The following is a 20,063-nucleotide window of genomic DNA, read 5'->3' as shown; positions in this document are numbered from 1 at the left end:
ACAGACATACCTGAAAGAGTTTGACTAGGCAAGGTGCAAGCACGGAGGCACAGTTTCAGAGAACAATAGGAGGGACCCCATCAGGTCCATAAGTCTTCCGAGGGTTTAGGCCAGCGAGGGCATGGAAAACATCATTGTGAAGAATTTTAATACGTGGCATGAAGTAGTCAGAGGGTGAAGGAGAGGGAGGAACAAGCCCAGAATCGTCCAAGGTAGCATTTTTAGCAAAGGTTTGAGCAAAGAGTTCAGCTTTAGAAATAGATGAGATAACAGTGGTGCCATCTGGTTGAAATAGAGGAGGGAAAGAAGAAGAAGCAAAGTTATTGGAGATAGTTTTGGCTAGATGCCAGAAATCACGAGGGGAGTTACATCTTGAAAGGTTTTGACATTTTCTGTTAATGAAGGAGTTTTCGGCTAATTGGAGAACAGACTTGGCATGGTTCCGGGCAGAAATATAAAGTGCATGAGATTCTGGTGATGGAAGGCTTAAGTACCTTTTGTGGGCCACCTCTCTATCATGTATAGCACGAGAACAAGCTGTGTTAAACCAAGGTTTAGAAGGTTTAGGACGAGAAAAAGAGTGAGGAATGTACGCCTCCATGCCAGACACTATCACCTCTGTTATGCGCTCAGCACACAAAGACGGGTCTCTGACACGGAAGCAGAAGTCATTCCAAGGAAAATCAACAAAGTACCTCCTCAGGTCCCCCCAACTAGCAGAGGCAAAACGCCAGAGGCACCTTCGCTTAGGGGATCCTGAGGAGGGATTGGAGCGATAGGACAAGATAAAGATATGAGATTGTGATCAGAGGAGCCCAACGGAGAAGAAAGGGTGACAGCATAAGCAGAAGGATTAGAGGTCAGGAAAAGGTCAAGAATGTTGGGCTTATCTCCAAGACGGTCAGGAATACGAGTAGGGTGTTGCACCAATTGCTCTAGGTCATGGAGGATAGCAAAGCTGTAGGCTAGTTCACCAGGATGGTCAGTGAAGCTAGAGGAAAGCCAAAGCTGGTGGTGAACATTGAAGTCTCCAAGAATGGAGATCTCTGCAAAAAGGAAGAGGGTCAGAATGTGCTCCACTTTGGAAGTTAAGTAGTCAAATAATTTCTTACAATCAGAGGAGTTAAGTGAGAAGTATACAGCACAGATAAATTAAGTATGAGAATGACTCTGTAGTCGTAGCCAGATGGTGGAAAACTCGGAAGATTCAAGAGCGTGGGCACGAGAGCAGGTTAAGCCATTGCGCACATAAACGCAGCATCCAGCTTTGGATCGAAAATAAGGATAGAGAAAGTAGGAGGGAACAGAAAAGGGGCTACTGTCAGTTGCCTCAGACACCTGAGTTTCAGTGAGGAAAAAAAGATGAGGTTTGGAAGAGGAGAGGTGGTGTTCTACAGATTGAAAATTAGATCGTAGACCGCGAATGTTGCAGAAGTTAATGAAGAAAGAGTTGAGGGGGCTGTCAAGACACTTAGGGTCGTCGACAGATCTGGAGGCATTGTGGTCCCCTCCTCAGACGGGGACTCTGAAGCTGGTTTAGGAGTCGCCATATTGAATTTAGGATTTTGATTAGGTGCATGTAGTTTTGTGTGAAAGAAGAGCGTTGTTTATGAGGGACAGGCTACGGATATTCCCATGTGCTGTGAGATACAAAGTGAAACGTTCAGTGAAGTCACAGCTCATAGCACCTCTGATTCAGTGTTTCAGACCTCACTTTGAGTAATTATCGTTACGTCAGGTGTCTACTGCCTCCTCCTGATATATGTGGAAGGATAAATCAGCAGGTGGGACGGGTGGTAATTGAGATGCATGCGGCGTGAATAAATGGACCGCGGGATAGTTGAGAAAATAACCACAAATTTCCAATCATACTTTAGGAGTATATATGTAAAAAATAAATCGATAAAATAATAATAACAATAATAATAATAATAATAATAATAACAATAATAATAATAATAATAATAATAATAATGATAATGATAATGATAATAGTAATAATAATAATATATATATATATATATATATATATATATATATATATATATATATATATATATATATATATATATATATATATATATATATATATATATATATATATATATATATATATATACATATATATATATTTTTTTTTTTTATTTATTTTTTTTTATTTTTTTTATTTTTTTTTTTTTTCCTACCCAAATACACTCCACCTATATGTTTTATTTTTTTTCTCACATCTTATACTCCATCTTTCTTCAACAGCTTTGACAACTCAATGGGACTTAATTTTGCTACGTGGATGATGTTCAATGTGCCAGGAGTTATACTGTGCTCTTTATTATGCTGGCTGTGGCTACAGATACTCTTCATGTGCTGTGGGTATGTATTAGTATGTCTGTATATGTACATATGTCATTCACTTACGGTCGTCTGCCGGTCACCCACCCAGCCAGCATTCTCCTACGGAAAGAGCTCACGAGTTCATAGTGACCGATCTTTGGGTAGGACTGAGACCACTCACAGGTCACACACCGGGACAGCGAGGTCACAACCCCTCGGTTCACATTCCGTAGCTACTGTACTTCCTGCTAGGTGAACAGGGGCTACACATTAAGAGGCTCGGCCTTTTGCCCCGCTGTGCCCGGGATACGAACTCGAGAAATGTTGGCGATAAATATATATATATATATATATATATATATATATATATATATATATATATATATATATATATATATATATATATATATATATATATATATATATATATATATATATTTTTTTTTTTTTTTTTTTTTTTTTTTTTATGTAGGAAGGATACTGGCCAAGGGCAACAAAAATCTAATAAAAAAAATGCCCACTGAAATGCCAGTCCCTAAAAGGGTCAAAGCAGTGGTCAAAAATTGGTGGATAAGTGTCTTGAAACCTCCCTCTTGAAGGAATTCAAGTCATAGGAAGGTGGAAATACAGAAGCAGGCAAGGAGTTCCAGAGTTTACCAGAGAAAGGGATGAATGATTGAGAATACTGGTTAACTCTTGCGTTAGAGAGGTGGACAGAATAGGAGTGAGAGAAAGAAGAAAGTCTTGTGCAGCGAGGCCGCGGAAGGAGGGGAGGCATGCAGTTAGCAAGATCAGAAGAGCAGTTAGCATGAAAATAGCGGTAGAAGACAGCAAGAGATGCAACATTGCGGCGGTGAGAGAGAGGCTGAAGACAGTCAGTTAGAGGAGAGGAGTTGATGAGACGAAAAGCTTTTGATTCCACCCTGTCTAGAACAGCAGTATGAGTGGAACCCCCCCAGACATGTGAAGCATACTCCATACATGGACGGATAAGGCCCTTGTACAGAGTTAGCAGCTGGGGGGGTGAGAAAAACTGGCGGAGACGTCTCAGAACACCTAACTTCATAGAAGCTGTTTTAGCTAGAGATGAGATGTGAAGTTTCCAGTTCAGATTATAAGTAAAGGACAGACCGAGGATGTTCAGTGTAGAAGAGGGGGACAGTTGAGTGTCATTGAAGAAGAGGGGATAGTTGTCTGGAAGATTGTGTCGAGTTGATAGATGGAGGAATTGAGTTTTTGAGGCATTGAACAATTCCAAGTTTGCTCTGCCCCAATCAGAAATTTTAGAAAGATCAGAAGTCAGGCGTTCTGTGGCTTCCCTGCGTGATATGTTTACCTCCTGAAGGGTTGGACGTCTATGAAAAGACGTGGAAAAGTGCAGGGTGGTATCATCAGCATAGGAGTGGATAGGACAAGAAGTTTGGTTTAGAAGATCATTAATGAATAATAAGAAGAGAGTGGGTGACAGGACAGAACCCTGAGGAACACCACTGTTAATAGATTTAGGAGAAGAACAGTGACCGTCTACCACAGCAGCAATAGAACGGTCAGAAAGGAAACTTGAGATGAAGTTACAGAGAGAAGGATAGAAACCGTAGGAGGGTAGTTTGGAAATCAAAGCTTTGTGCCAGACTCTATCAAAGGCTTTTGATATGTCCAAGGCAACAGCAAAAGTTTCACCAAAGTCTCTAAAAGAGGATGACCAAGACTCAGTAAGGAAAGCCAGAAGATCACCAGTAGAGCGGCCTTGACGGAACCCATACTGGCGATCAGATAGAAGGTTGTGAAGTGATAGATGTTTAAGAATCTTCCTGTTGAGGATAGATTCAAAAACTTTAGATAAGCAGGAAATTAAAGCAATAGGACGGTAGTTTGAGGGATTAGAGCGGTCACCCTTTTTAGGAACAGGTTGAATGTAGGCAAACTTCCAGCAAGAAGGAAAGGTAGATGTTGACAGACAGAGCTGAAAGAGTTTGACTAGGCAAGGTGCAAGCACGGAGGCACAGTTTCGGAGAACAATAGGAGGGACCCCATCAGGTCCATAAGCCTTCTGAGGGTTTAGGCCAGCGAGGGCATGGAAAACATCATTACGAAGAATTTTAATACGAGGCATGAAGTAGTCAGAGGGTGGAGGAGAGGGAGGAACAAGCCCAGAATCGTCCAAGGTAGAGTTTTTAGCAAAGGTTTGAGCAAAGAGTTCAGCTTTAGAAATAGATGTGATAGCAGTGGTGCCATCTGGTTGAAGTAGAGGAGGGAAAGAAGAAGAAGCAAAGTTATTGGAGATATTTTTGGCTAGATGCCAGAAATCACGAGGGTAGTTAGATCTTGAAAGGTTCTGACATTTTCTGTTAATGAAGGAGTTTTTGGCTAGTTGGAGAACAGACTTGGCATGGTTCCGGGCAGAAATATAAAGTGCATGAGATTCTGGTGAAGGAAGGCTTAAGTACCTTTTGTGGGCCACCTCTCTATCATGTATAGCACGAGAACAAGCTGTGTTAAACCAAGGTTTAGAAGGTTTAGGACGAGAAAAAGAGTGAGGAATGTACGCCTCCATGCCAGACACTATCACCTCTGTTATGCGCTCAGCACACAAAGACGGGTCTCTGACATGGAAGCAGTAGTCATTCCAAGGAAAATCAGCAAAATACCGCCTCAGGTCCCCCCAACTAGCAGAGGCAAAACGCCAGAGGCACCTTCGCTTAGGGGGATCCTGAGGAGGGATTGGAGTGATAGGACAAGATAAAGATATGAGATTGTGATCGGAGGAGCCCAACGGAGAAGAAAGGGTGACAGCATAAGCAGAAGGATTAGAGGTCAGGAAAAGGTCAAGAATGTTGGGCGTATCTCCAAGACGGTCAGGAATACGAGTAGGGTGTTGCACCAATTGCTCTAGGTCATGGAGGATAGCAAAGTTGTAGGCTAGTTCACCAGGATGGTCAGTGAAGGGAGAGGAAAGCCAAAGCTGGTGGTGAACATTGAAGTCTCCAAGAATGGAGATCTCTGCAAAAGGGAAGAGGGTCAGAATGTGCTCCACTTTGGAAGTTAAGTAGTCAAAGAATTTCTTATAGTCAGAGGAGTTAGGAGAGAGGTATACAGCACAGATAAATTTAGTATGAGAATGACTCTGTAGTCGTAGCCAGATGGTGGAAAACTCGGAAGATTCAAGAGCGTGGGCACGAGAGCAGGTTAAGTCATTGCGCACATAAACGCAGCATCCAGCTTTGGATCGAAAATGAGGATAGAGAAAGTAGGAGGGAACAGAAAAGGGGCTACTGTCAGTTGCCTCAGACACCTGAGTTTCAGTGAGGAAAAGAAGATGAGGTTTAGAAGAGGAGAGGTGGTGTTCTACAGATTGAAAATTAGATCTTAGACCGCGAATGTTGCAGAAGTTAATGAAGAAAAAGTTGAGGGGGGTGTCAAGACACTTAGGGTCGTCGACGGAAAGGCAGTCCGACCTGGGGACATTTATGGTCCCCTCCCCAGATGGGGACTCCGAGGCTGGTGTAGGATATATATATATATATATATATATATATATATATATATATATATATATATATATATATATATATATATATATATATATATATATATATATATATATATATATATAACAAATAAATAAATAAAAAAAATACTGTCCTTCCTGATCAACATCTGAGCTTCCGCCATCAGCAGATCATGAAGATACCATGAAAAAAAAAAAAAAAACACTACCACTTGTAATGTCTCTTCCATCTCCTTCAGGAAGAACCGCGTCCAGAGATCAACGCCGGAGATGGAACATGCCCTCAGGAAATTCATTGAGGGGCATTACCGTGCTTTGGGACCCGTGAGTAGGAAGGAAGCTGTAGTGGTTACCTCATTTTTCATCCTCGTGATGCTTTGGGTTTTCCGTGATCCTGGTTTCATCCCCGGCTGGGCTACGTACTATACAACGCCTGGTGATTCAGTGTGAGTGTTTTATAGAACTTTTTATTTCGTCTTTTTTTTTTTTTTTTTTGAGTGGAAGGGGGCACGGGCTATTTATTCTTGAACCCATTATGTGGAGGGAATGAGGCTGGCGGAGAGACGTCACTGGTGGTCTCACGGCGGAAAGAGCAGTAGCGGGGACCGTGAGATCTGCGGTGGGTCAGAGATAACAGGCATCTCTTTCCGTTTTAAGTGCGCGATAGTTTAGGAGTACATGAGTGTGCTATTGTGAGGGTATTTTTATAGGATGAGCAGATTCGTTTGATTAAGGATGTGTTTCAATGAACTGAGTTGTTTTTTTTTTCACTTTCATATTAATCTCATTATGCTGTCTGAAATGAAAGTGGATTTCCATAAGGCTGTGATTCGATATGGGTAAACGAGGACATAGGAAAGGGATGTTAAATTTTCCAGTTGACTTCAGTGAATAAGAAAAAAAAAAAAATCCAAGGAAAGTTATTTTCTCATGAATGTTCGATGTAGATGCGAGAGGGGTAATAGTGTCACTGCAGAGAATAGCTGTCTGGAAGGATCTCTCGAATGGGTAAAAGTAGCACTCTAATAACATTGAACAACTAAAGATTTACCTGTCCTCACTAGGAAATAAAAGAAAGTAAATTAGGTGTATAATTCATCCTGAATTGGGCGTCTGGCATTGGCGCAATAATGGATGGGACAAAAAGTTTGACCAAGTAGTTAATCAGATTAGCACCACCTCCCACTTCCCAGATTTGTAGTGCCAGAAGCACCTCAGCGTTGTTGAGTCCATATCCATACTAGAGAGATACGACAAAAAAAAAGATAAATAAATAAATAAAATAAATAAATAAATAAATGAATAAATAAATGAACAAATAAATAATAAAATAAAATAAAATAAATAAATAAATAAATAAATAATAAAAATAAATATATAAACAAAATAAAAAAAAAAATAAATAAATTGAAAAAGGAAAATTTTCACGTTCTTTTTCTTGATGTGTCAGATATGTGAAGGCAGCTACGCCTGTGATGCTCATGGTTTTCCTTCTCTTCTGCATCCCGGCTGAGAGTAAACCAGGTACGTCTCCAACACTAAAGCACAATATCACATGATTTCCTCTTTCTGCTGCTACTATTATACTAATAATTCTTTACGTAATTTCTTCTTTATGGTGTTATTAATATATAATCTGCCCACCTAACTGAGACTGATGCATCTATCTGCTTTAAAAAATACAGTATCAAGCTCATTTACTCTCACTCCTTAAGATCTTCCCTCCATTTCATTAACACATTACATTTACATAAGTTATCAAACAATTATTCTTGAATAATTTCAGTTTCATATCAGTCTCTGTTCTTTAATACCATTTCGTCTGCTCTCTCTTTAATTTTTCGTACTTATTTATTTTTTTCGGAATGAAAAAAAAAAACAGGAGAGAGAGAGAGAGAGAGAGAGAGAGAGAGAGAGAGAGAGAGAGAGAGAGAGAGAGAGAGAGAGAGAGAGAGAGAGAGAGAGAGAAGCTCTATTTCCTCCCGTTACTTGCACTCTTGTACCATATAACTTTGCATGTATATCGTTAAAAAATCATGTTGAGCTCAAGGCAAAATGGAAAGAATGAAATATGAGTGTCATTTCTTCTCCTTAAACATACATCTAACTACCTCTCCTCTAAAACACTTTTTTTTTCTTATAATTATGTACTAATGGGAATGGGTATTGTGTAAAGACAAAGAAAATAAATAAATTTTGTCATGCGAATCCCTCTCACTATCCCCTTTCTCCATTGACATTTTCTTTTTTCTCTCGTCATTAAAGCTCCAGGTGCGAAGCAGGTGGAAAGATGCATGAACTGGGAAGCAGTGCACAAAAAGGTTCCCTGGGAGATAGTGATCCTACTGGGAGGTGGCTTGGTCTTAGCGGAGGGTGCGAAGCATTCCGGACTGTCCATTTTCTTCAGCCAACAGCTAGCCAGGCTTAAAGATCTCCCAAAAGAAGCGTTGGTGGTGTTGGTGTGTTTAATGGCCAGTGGAATGACGGAGTTTGCCTCGAATACCGCTACGGCCTCCATCCTGCTACCTATGTTAGCGAACCTGGTGAGGCCAAGAGGGAGGTTGGAGACTTGTTCAGTTATTCAATTTAGTACACAGCCTAGAAAAAATAAATAAATAAAATAAAAATGTATATATATATATATATATATATATATATATATATATATATATATATATATATATATATATATATATATATATATATATATATATATATATAAAACACGGATTAAGTAATTAATAAATGAATAGAGAAATCAGATTCGATAGGATTGAATGAAAAAAAAAAGCTTGCTGACTAATGGAAAAAAATCATAAAGATTTGTGTGTTTGGGGGGGAGGGCGTGAGAACGAGGGAAACCAAAGGTAAGGGCTAGTCTGTCTTCTCTTCTTTCACCTCCCATCTTTCCTTTACATTCTTTATTTTTATATTTTTCACTTTGTTTCCGTCTCTTCACATTTGTTTCCGAATTCCATACATGCCTTTCAGTATTTCTATAAATCAGACAACAAGACTCGGTGAAGACAGACGATCAGCTGATAAAGATCATAATGATGAAGACAAGATTCTGTTTGTTACGTTCACGTTCATATTTTTTTTTATATTGTTTTTATTTGTTATTATTATTATTATCATTATTATTATTATCATTATTATTATTATTATTATTATTATTATTATTATTATTATTATTATTATTACTTTTATTATTATTATTATTATTATTATTATTATTATTATCATTATTATTATTATTATTGTTATTATTATTGTTATTATTATTATTATTATCATTATTATTATTATTATCATTATTATTATTATTACTATTATTATTATTATTATTATTATTATTATTATTATTATTATTATAATTATTACTGTTATTTAATTAATTCATTTATTCGTTATTATTATCTCTATTATTACTATTATCTTTTTTTTTTTATACAGGCTTTAGCAATTCAGGTAAACCCACTTTATCTGCTGATCCCTGCTACCGCCTGCTGCGCATACGCCTTCATGCTTCCAGTCGCTACTCCTGGGAATGCCATCGTTCTGTCTGCCTCTGGAATGAGAACGAGTGTTATGGTTTGTAGAGGGAGGTTTGTTATTTACCACCGATGTTAAGTAGGCTAACACTTTCATATATCAACAGATATCCTGACGTATGTCAAAATACATTCTCATCATCAATAACCGAAACATCTCTCCTCTTATAGATACGTGCTGGGATAGTTATGAACATTGTTTGCATCATCGTTACTGTCTTTCTCATCAACACGCTGGGATATGCAATCTTCGACCTAAACACCATTCCCACCTTCAGCAACTCCACTACCCTGTAGAGAAGGAACGGGACACCTACGAAGACGAGCAAAAAAAAGAAAAAAAATAATAAAAAATATGGTGATAATGATGATAGTAAGGAGGAAGTGAACCAAGGAAAGAAAAGTGGAAGATGAGGCAAGGAAAAATGACACTAATAAACAGTTCGAGTAAGAGGAGGAAGAATAGGGAAAAATATGAGGGCATCGTTGAAGACGTGGGGAGATGGAGTAGGGTGTGTGATTGATAAAGAAAGAAAAAAGTAGAGCACCGGCAACTCTCTCCTTTCACAAAAAAAAAAAAAACTACGTAAAACTAATTAAAAGCACATCCTTCACTCAAAATTATTAATATGGTGATTCCTACACCAGCCTCGGAGTCCCCGTCTGTGGAGCAGACGAAAAACATCTACAGGTCGGACTGATCTTCTAGTATCAACTTTAAATATCTTGACGCCCTCCTCAACTTTTTTTCTTCATTAACTGCAACATTCGTGGCATTAGATGTAATTTTCAGTCTGCAGAACATCACCTCTCTACAAAAATCTCATCTTTTCTTCACTGAAATACAGCTGTACGAGGCAACAGACAGTACCCCCTTTTCTGTTCCTTCTTACTTTCTTTATTCTCATTTGCAATCCAAAGCTTGATGTTGCGTCTATGTGCGCAAGGACTTAACTTACCTAATCTTATGCCGACGCACTTGAATCTTTCAAATTTTACATTATCTTGCTATGACTATAGAGTCATTCTCACATTACCCTTATCTGTGCTGTATACCTCTCTCCTAACTCCTCTGACAAAAAAAAAAAAAAAAATACAAGATTGGGTACATCCTCACACTCTTCCCTATTGTGGAGATCTCCATTCTTAGAGACCTTAATGTTCACCACCATCCTGGTGGACTAGACTATAACATTGCTATCATCCACGATCTAGGGCAAACTATGCAACACCCTATTCATATTTTTGACCATCTCGGAGATACGCACAACATTCGTGACCTTTTCTTAACCATTAATCCTTTTGGTTATGCTGTCACCCTGTCTTCTCCGTTGCGCTCCTCCGATCACAACCTAATATCTGTATTTTGCCTTATCTTTCCATTCCCTCCTCAGGATCCCCTAAAGCGGAGGTGCCTCTGTCTTTGCTAACTGGGGCACCTGAGGAAGTATTATTCTAATTTTTCTTGGAATTACTACTGCTTTCCTGGCAGTGATCTGTCTCTGTGTGCTGAGAGCATAACATAGAAGATATATAGTGTTTGGCATATAAGCGTATATTCCTCTATTTTTTTCTCAACCTAGTATATGGCAAAAATACCATGTAAATTTCAACGAATTAGTTCATAAGACGAGTATATTTTCTTTCTTTTATTTTATTTTTTTATTATATATATATATATATATATATATATATATATATATATATATATATATATATATATATATATATATATATATATATATATATATATATATATATATATATATATATATATATATATATATATATATATATATATATATATATATATATATATATATATATATATATATATATATATATATATATATATATATATATATATATATATATATATTTTTTTTTTTTTTTTTTTTTTTTTTTTTTTTTTGTCATTTTTAGCAGTTTCATAAATAAAAGGAAGATGTATAAGAAATATGAAGAGCAATCTACATTACTTTTCTTTAATTAAACGATGGCAAAATATCTTTCCTGTGGAAATCTTACTATGCTAAGTAGGTAATGCCATTTTTCTTGCCAAGACCACTTCACATTCTTAGTTTACTATATGCTAGATAATGACAAACTTATGTTTGGTGAGAGAAGACATAGGGAGAAATTAGTCGGAAGACTGACTAAAAAACTATATATATATATATATATATATATATATATATATATATATATATATATATATATATATATATATATATATATATATATATATATATATATATATATATATATATATATATATATATATATATATATATATATATATATATATATATATATATATATATATATATATATATATATATATATATATATATATATATATATTTTTTTTTTTTTTTTTTTTTTTTTTTTTTTTTTTTTTTTTGTAGGAGGGACACAGGCCAAGGGAACAAAAATCTAAAAAGAAAAAAAAGAAAAATAAAATGCTGGTCCCGAGTAAGGTTCGAAGTGTTAGTTATGCTGTCACCCTGTCTTCTCCGTTGCGCTCCTCCGATCACAACCTAATATCTGTATTTTGCCTTATCTTTCCATTCCCTCCTCAGGATCCCCTAAAGCGGAGGTGCCTCTGACGTTTTGTCTTTGCTAACTGGGGCACCTGAGGAGGTATTATTCTAATTTTTCTTGGAATTACTACTGCTTTCCTGGCAGTGATCTGTCTCTGTGTGCTGAGAGCATAACATAGAAGACATATAGTGTTTGGCATATAAGTGTATATTCCTCTATTTTTTTCTCAACCTAGTATATGGCAAAAATACCATGTAAATTTCAACGAATTTGTTCATAAGACGAGTACATTTTCTTTCTTTTATTTTACTTTTTATTATATATATATATATATATATATATATATATATATATATATATATATATATATATATATATATATATATATATATATATTTTTTTTTTTTTATTTTTTTTTTTTTTTTGTCATTTTTAGCAGTTTCATAAATAAAAAGGAAGATGTATGAGAAATATGAAGAGCAATCTACATTACTTGTCTTTAATTAAACGATCTTTCTTTCTTGTGGATATCTTACTATGCTAAGTAGGTAATGCCATTTTCCTTGCCAAGACCACTTCACATTCTTAGTTTACTATATGCTAGATAATGACAAACTTATGTTTGGTGAGAGAAGACATAGGGAGAAATTAGTCGGAAGACTGACTAAAAAACTATATATATATATATATATACATATATATATATATATATATATATATATATATATATATATATATATATATATATATATATATATATATATATATATATATATTTTTTTTTTTTTTTTTTTTTTTTTTTTTTTTTTTGTAGGAGGGACACAGGCCAAGGGAACAAAAATCTAAAAAAAAAAAACACTAAAATGCTGGTCCCGAATAAGGTTCGAAGTGTTGGTAAAAAATTGAAGAATATGTGTCTTGAAACCTTCCTCTTGAAGGAGTTCAAGTCATAGGAAGGTGGAAATACAGAAGCAGGAAAGGAGTTCCAGAGTTTACCAGAGAAAGGGGTGAATGATTGGGAATACTGGTCAACTCTTGCATTAGAGAGGTTGACAAAATAGGGGTGAGAAAAAGAAGAAAGTCTTGTGCAGCGAGGTCGTTAGAGGAGGAGAGGTATGCATTTACCAGTAAGAGAAGAGCAGTTAGCATGAAAATAGCGGTAGAAGACAGCTGGAGAGGCAACATTGTGGCGATGAGAAAGAGGGTGAAAACAATCAGTTAGAGGAGAGGAGTTGATGAGACGAAAATTTTTGATTCTACCCTGTCTAAAAGAGCGGTATGAGTGGAATCCCCAACACAAGTGAAGCATACTTCATACGTGGACGAATAAGGCCCTTGTAAAGAGTTAGCAGTTGGGGGGGTGGTTAGAAAAACTGGTGGAGGCGTCTCAGAAAACCTAACTTCATAGAAGCTGTTTTAGCTAGAGATTTGATGTGAAATTTCCAATTTAGATAATAAGAAATGGACAGACCGAAGATGTTCAGTGTAGAAAAGGGGGACAGTTGAGTGTCTTTAAAGAAGGAGGGATAGTTGTCTGGAAGGTTGCGTCGAGTTGATAGATGGAGGAATTGAGTTTTTGAGGCATTGAACAATACTAAGGTTTCTCTGCCCCATTCAGAAGTTTTTGAGAGATCAGGTCAGGCGTTCTGTGGCTTCCCTGTGTGAACTGTTTCCTTCCTGAAGAGTTGGACATCTGTCAAAAGACGTGGAAAAATGCAAGGTGGTATCATCAGCGTAGGAGTGGACAGGGCAAGAAGTTTGGTTTAAAAGATCATTGATGAATAATAGGAAGAGAGTGGGTGACAGGACAGAACCCTGAAGAACACAACTGTTAGTAGATTTTAAAGAACAGTGACCGTCTACCACAGCAGCAATAGAAAGATCTGAAAGGAAACTTGAGATGAAGTTACAGAGAGAATGATAGAAACCGTAAGAGTGTAGCTTGGATATCAAAGCTTTGTGCCAGCCTCTATCGAAAGCTTTTGATATGTCTAAGGCAACAGCAAAAGTTTCACCAAAATCTCTAAAAAAGGATGACCAAGACTTAGTAAGGAAAGCCAGAAGATCACCAGTAGAGCGGCCTCGACGGATCTCATACTGGCGATCAGGTAGAAGGTTGTGAAGTGATAGATGTTAAAGAATCTTCCTGTTGAAGATAGATTCAAAAACTTTAGATAGGCATGAAATTAAATCAATAAGACGGTAGTTTGAGGGATTAGAACGGTCACCCTTTCTAGGAACAGGCTGAATGTAGGCAAACTTCCAGCAAGAAGGAAAGGTAGATGCTGAAAGTCAGAGCTGAAAGAGTTTGACTAAGCGAGGTGCAAGCACGGAGGCACAGCTTCGGAGAACAGTAGGAGGGACTCCATCAGGTCCATAAGCCTTTCGAGGATTTAGGCCAGAGAGGGCATGGAAAACATCATTGCGAAGAATTTTAATAGGTAGCATAAAGTAGTCAGAGGGTGGAGAAGAGGGAGAAACAAGCCCTGATTCGTCCAAGGCAGAGTTTTTAGCAAAGGTCTGAGCGATGAGTTCAGCTTTAGAGATAGATGTTATAATCAGTGGTGCCATCTGGTTGAAATAAAGGAGGAAAAGAAGAAGAAGCAAAGTTATTTGAGATATTTTAAGGCTAGATGCGAGAAGTCACGAGGAAGGTTAGATCTTGAAAGATATGGGATTGACACTTTCTGTTAATGAAGAAGTCTTGTTGGAGAATAGACTTAGCATGGTTCCGGGCAGAAATATATAGTGCATGAGATTCTGGTGATGGAAGGCTAAAGTACCTTTTGTGGGCCACCTCTCTATCATGTATAGCACGACAACAGGCTTTGTTAAATCAAGGTTTGGAAAGTGTAGGTCGAGAAAAAGAGTAAGGGATGTACGCCTCCATGCCAGCCTCTATCACCTCTGTTATGCCCTCGGCAATGAGGGAAGAGTCTCTGTCACAGAAGCAGGAAAACCAGCAAAATACCTCCTCGGGGCCTCCAACTATATATATATATATATATATATATATATATATATATATATATATATATATATATATATATATATATATATATATATATATATATATATATATATATATATATATATATATATATATATATATATATATATATACATATATATATATATATTTTGCTGATTTTCCTTGGAATGACTACTGCTTCCATGTCAGAGACCCGTCTTTGTGTGCTGAGCGCATAACAAAGGTGATAGTGTCTGGCATGGAGGCGTACATTCCTCACTCTTTTTCTTGTCCTAAACCTTCTAAACCTTGGTTTAACACAGCTTGTTCTCATGCTATACATGATAGAGAGGTGGCCCACAAAAGGTACTTAAGCCTTCCATCACCAGAATGTCAGGCACTTTATATTTCTGCCCGGAACCATGCCAAGTCTGTTCTCCAACTAGCCAAAAACTCCTTCATTAACAGAAAATGTCAAAACCTTTCAAGATCTAACTCCCCTCGTGATTTCTGACATCTAGCCAAAAATATCTCCAATAACTTTGCTTCTTCTTCTTTCCCTCCTCTATTTCAACCAGATGGCACCACTGCTATCACATCTATTTCTAAAGCTGAACTCTTCGCTCAAACCTTTGGTAAAAACTCCACCTTGGACGATTCTGGGCTTGTTCCTCCCTCTCCTTCACCCTCTGACTACTTCATGCCACGTATTAAAATTCTTCGCAATGATGTTTTCCATGCCCTCGTTGGCCTAAACCCTCGGAAGGCTTATGGTCCTGATGGGGTCCTTCCTATTGTTCTCCGAAACTGTGCCTCTGTGCTTGCACCTTGCCTAGTCAAACTCTTTCAGCTCTGTCTGTCAACATCTACCTTTCCTTCTTGCTGGAAGTTTGTCTACATTCAACCTGTTCCTAAAAAGGGTGAGCGTTCTAATCCCTCAAACTACCGTCCTATTGCTTTAATTTCCTGCCTATCTAAAGTTTTTGAATCTATCCTCAAGAGGAAGATTCTTAAACATCTATCACTTCACAACCTTCTATCTGATCGCTAGTATGGGTTCCGTCAAGGCCGCTCTACTGGTTATCTTCTGGCTTTCCTTACTGAGTCTTGGTCATCCTCTTTTAGAGATTTTGGTGAAACTTTTGCTGTTTCCTTGGACATATCAAAAGCTTTTGATAGAGTCTGGCACAAAACTTTGATTTCCAAACTACTCTCCTACAGTTTCTATCCTTCTCTCTGTAACTTCATCTCAAGTTTCCTTTCAGATCTTTCTATTGCTGCTGTGGTAGACGGTCACTGTTCTTCTCCTAAACCTATTAACAGTGGTGTTCCTCAGGGTTCTGTCCTGTCACCCACTCTCTTCTTATCATTCATTAATGATCTTCTAAACCAAACTTCTTGTCCTATCCACTCCTACGCTGATGATACCACCCTGCACTTTTCCACGTCTTTTCATAGACATCCAACCCTTTAGGAGGTAAATATATCACGCAGGGAAGCCACAGAACGCTTGACTTCTGATCTTTCTAAAATTTCTGATTGGGGCAGAGCAAACTTGGTATTGTTCAATGCCTTAAAAACTCAATTCCTCCATCTTTTTTTTTTTTTTTATGTAGGAAGGATACTGGCCAAGGGCAACAAAAATCTAATAAAAAAAAATGCCCACTGAAATGCCAGTCCCTAAAAGGGTCAAAGCAGTAGTCAAAAATTGACTCCTCTAACAGACTGTCTTCAACCTCTCTCTCACCGCCGCAATGTTGCATATCTAGCTGTCTTCTGCCGCTATTTTCATGCTAATTGCTCTTCTGATCTTGCTAACTGCATGCCTCCTCTCCTTCCGCGGCCTCGCTGCACAAGACTTTCTTCTTTCTCTCACCCCTATTCTGTCCACCTCTCTAACGCAAGAGTTAACCAGTATTTTCAATCATTCATCCCTTTCTCTGGTAAACTCTGGAACTCCCTGCCTACTTCTGTATTTCCAGCTTCCTATGACTTGAATTCTTTCAAGAGGGAGGTTTGAAGACACTTATTCATCAATTTTCGACCCCTGCTTTGACCCTTTTATGGGACTGGCTTTTCAGTGGGCACTTTTTTTTATTAGATTTTTGTTGCTCTTGGCCAGTGTCCTTCCTATATAAAAAAAAATAAATAAATAAAAAAATAAAAAAAAATAATATATATATATATATATATATATATATATATATATATATATATATATATATATATATATATATATATATATATATATATATATATATATATATATATATATATATATATATATATATATATATATATATATATATATATATATATATATATATATATATATATATATATATATATATATATATATATTCATTGCTTTAACTGAAACTTGGTTAGATATGTCAGAAAAAGTATTTAATCCAGAGGTTAAGATAGATGGGTATACAATGTTCTATAAAGATAGAGAAAACAGGAGAGGAGGAGGTGTCGCGTTATACGTTAGGGACACATTACAGTGCTGTATGAACAATAGAATTAAAACAGATAACAAAGCAGAGTCGATATGGGTAGATATTAAGGAAGGATCGCAGTCAGTAGTACTAGGGGTAGTTTACAGACCACCGACCAGTACAGAGGAAATTAACACCTCACTGTGGCATGAATTAAATAGAGCAGGCAGGTACAGTCAGGTATGTGTGGTAGGAGATTTTAATTTTAGGAATATCGACTGGAGTCTGATTGTGGGTAACAAGGAAGCAGAGGAATTCCTTAAGGTAATTCAGGATAATTTTTTAAAACAGGTAGTCGTAGAACCCACAAGGGGCAATAATATTCTAGATTTAATTCTTACTAACAGGGAGGAAGCAGTCACGCAGGTAGAGGTTGGAGGACAGCTAGGTAACAGTGACCATAGGGAAATTAGGTACAATCTAGAATGGGAAGAAACTGTTAGAAATAAAAACACTAGTAAAATACCTGACTTTAGGAGAGCAGATTTTGAAGAATTAAAAAGGTACCTCCAAGGATGCAGGGTGAGGTCAGGTCAGGGACGGAGTTCAGAGAGATAAGGCAGGATGAGGGAGGTGAGGTGAGGCTCCAGAAGGGAGGAGGAAAGAGGAAGGGGGGAGATAGGTGTGAGTATGTTGGAATGTCAGGTCATGCTGAAATGAGAGAGGTAAGGTCGAGGCGAGTTGATGAGGGAGGGGAGAGGATGGTAGGGAACGAGATGAGGGGATTAGGTGAAGTAAATGTAGATGAATTGTATAAATATTTCGTAGATAAAGTTCATACAGGTCAGTTAGCAAATATCCCGTATAAAACAATAAGATCACAAAAAAATGACCCTAAATGGATGACTGCTAGGTTAAAGCATTATATAGGGCGTAAGAGAAGTATATATGAGATTAAGGGCAGGTGAGGAAGTTTTAAGGACACAGTATAATGAATTAGTTAGAACAGTCAGGAAGTTAACGAGGAAAGCTAAGGACAATTATGAATTAAAGGTAGCCAGCCAGGCGAAGACGGACCCCAAGGGATTTTATCAGGTATACAGGACGAAAAATAAGGATACTGTAGGTCCATTAAAGGCAGCAGATGGGGAGCTGGTTAGTTCTGGGGAGGAGATTAGTAAACTTCTGAATGATTATTTTTTAACTGTCTTCACTCAGGAAAACATGCAGGATATGCCAGATAGTGAACAGGTGTTTAGAGCAGATGAGTATGAGAAGCTGACGGATATTTCCATAACTAGGGAGATAGTGGAGCAGGAGATAGATAGGCTAAAAAAGTTCAAGTCACCAGGACCTGATGAAATATATCCCAGAATACTGAAGGAATGTAAAAAGATTATTAGTGAGCCGTTAGTTTCTGTCTTTAGGAAATCACTGGAGTCGGGTGAGGTACCAGTAATGTGGAGGCAGGCTAATGTAGTACCCATCTTTAAGAAAGGGGATAAAACTTTAGCGTCTAATTATAGACCTGTCAGCTTAACTTCAATTGTAGGTAAAATGTTAGAGTCAATAATAGCCAGGAACATTAGGGAACATTTAGACAAACATAACTTGATAAATCAGTCACAGCATGGCTTCATGAAGGGGAAGTCTTGCCTGACAAACTTGTTAAATTTTTACAGTAAGGTGTACGAGGCAGTAGATAATGGTGATAGTTATGATATCTTATATCTGGACTTTAGTAAAGCATTCGACAAGGTGCCCCATCAAAGGCTCCTGAGAAAAGTTATGGCGCACGGGATAGATGGGAAGGTGTTAGGTTGGATAGGGTCATGGCTTGGTAACAGGCGACAGAGAGTGCTAATAAACGGCTCGAAATCCGAGTGGGGTCATGTCATTAGTGGGGTGCCACAGGGATCAGTATTAGGGCCATTATTATTTCTAATATATGTCAATGACTTGGATAGTGGAATTAGTAGCGATGTTAGTAAATTTGCGGATGACACAAAGATAGGTAGATTAATTAGGTCAGAAGCGGATGCCATCGCCTTGCAGACAGACTTAGATAGAATGAATGAATGGACGGATAGATGGTAAATGCAATTTAATATCAATAAATGCAAAGTGCTTAGCGTAGGTAGAGGAAACCCACACAATAGGTACACATTAAACACCCAAACTCTGGTAGGTACAGGGTACGAGAAAGATTTAGGAGTTATAGTTAGCTCTGAACTCCGTCTAGGGAAACAATGCATAGAAGCCAGAAACAAGGCAAATAGGGTACTAGGATTCATTTTTAGGAGTGTTAAAAGTAGAAGGCCGGAAGTAATATTAAAGTTATACTTGGCGCTGGTCAGACCTCATCTAGACTACGCGGTGCAGTTCTGGTCCCCACATTACAGGAAAGATATAGGTCTATTAGAATCAGTACAGAGGAGAATGACTAAAAGGATACAGGGGATGAGGAGTATTCCTTACGAAGCGAGGTTGAAGCGGTTAAATTTACATTCTCTAGAGAGACGTAGGTTAAGAGGGGACCTGATAGAAGTCTTTAAGTGGTATAAGGGTTATAACAAGGGAGATGTAAGCAAAATTCTTAGGATCAGCAACCAGGGTAGAACAAGAAATAACGGGTTCAAGCTTGAAAAATTTAGGTTTAGGAAGGAGATAGGAAAAAATTGGTTCTCAAATAGAGTGGTAGATGAGTGGAACGG

At 37.4% G+C, this 20,063-nt stretch overlaps 1 protein-coding gene across 3 annotated transcripts in view; it reads left to right on the top strand.

Moving 5' to 3' along the window:
- LOC135094219 (Na(+)/citrate cotransporter-like) overlaps positions 1-9,975 on the top strand; it is a 45,140-nt gene extending 35,165 nt beyond the window's left edge. For 2 of the 3 annotated variants that reach the window (XM_063994119.1, XM_063994117.1), the window contains 6 exons: positions 2,254-2,370; positions 6,079-6,285; positions 7,290-7,363; positions 8,105-8,382; positions 9,296-9,433; positions 9,565-9,969. In XM_063994119.1, the coding sequence (XP_063850189.1) occupies positions 2,254-2,370; positions 6,079-6,285; positions 7,290-7,363; positions 8,105-8,382; positions 9,296-9,433; positions 9,565-9,690 (940 nt within the window). In that variant the 3' untranslated portion in view covers positions 9,691-9,969. Of the gene's footprint in view, positions 1-2,253; positions 2,371-6,078; positions 6,286-7,289; positions 7,364-8,104; positions 8,383-9,295; positions 9,434-9,564 lie in introns of all 3 variants that reach the window. The other variant, XM_063994118.1, reaches the window with a different exon arrangement.
- The last annotated feature ends 10,088 nt before the right edge of the window (positions 9,976-20,063 follow it).

This window comes from Scylla paramamosain, chromosome 45 (assembly GCF_035594125.1).
Source record: "Scylla paramamosain isolate STU-SP2022 chromosome 45, ASM3559412v1, whole genome shotgun sequence".
Taxonomy (NCBI): Eukaryota; Metazoa; Arthropoda; class Malacostraca; order Decapoda; family Portunidae; genus Scylla; species Scylla paramamosain.
This window is presented reverse-complemented; position numbering and strand designations above follow the sequence as displayed.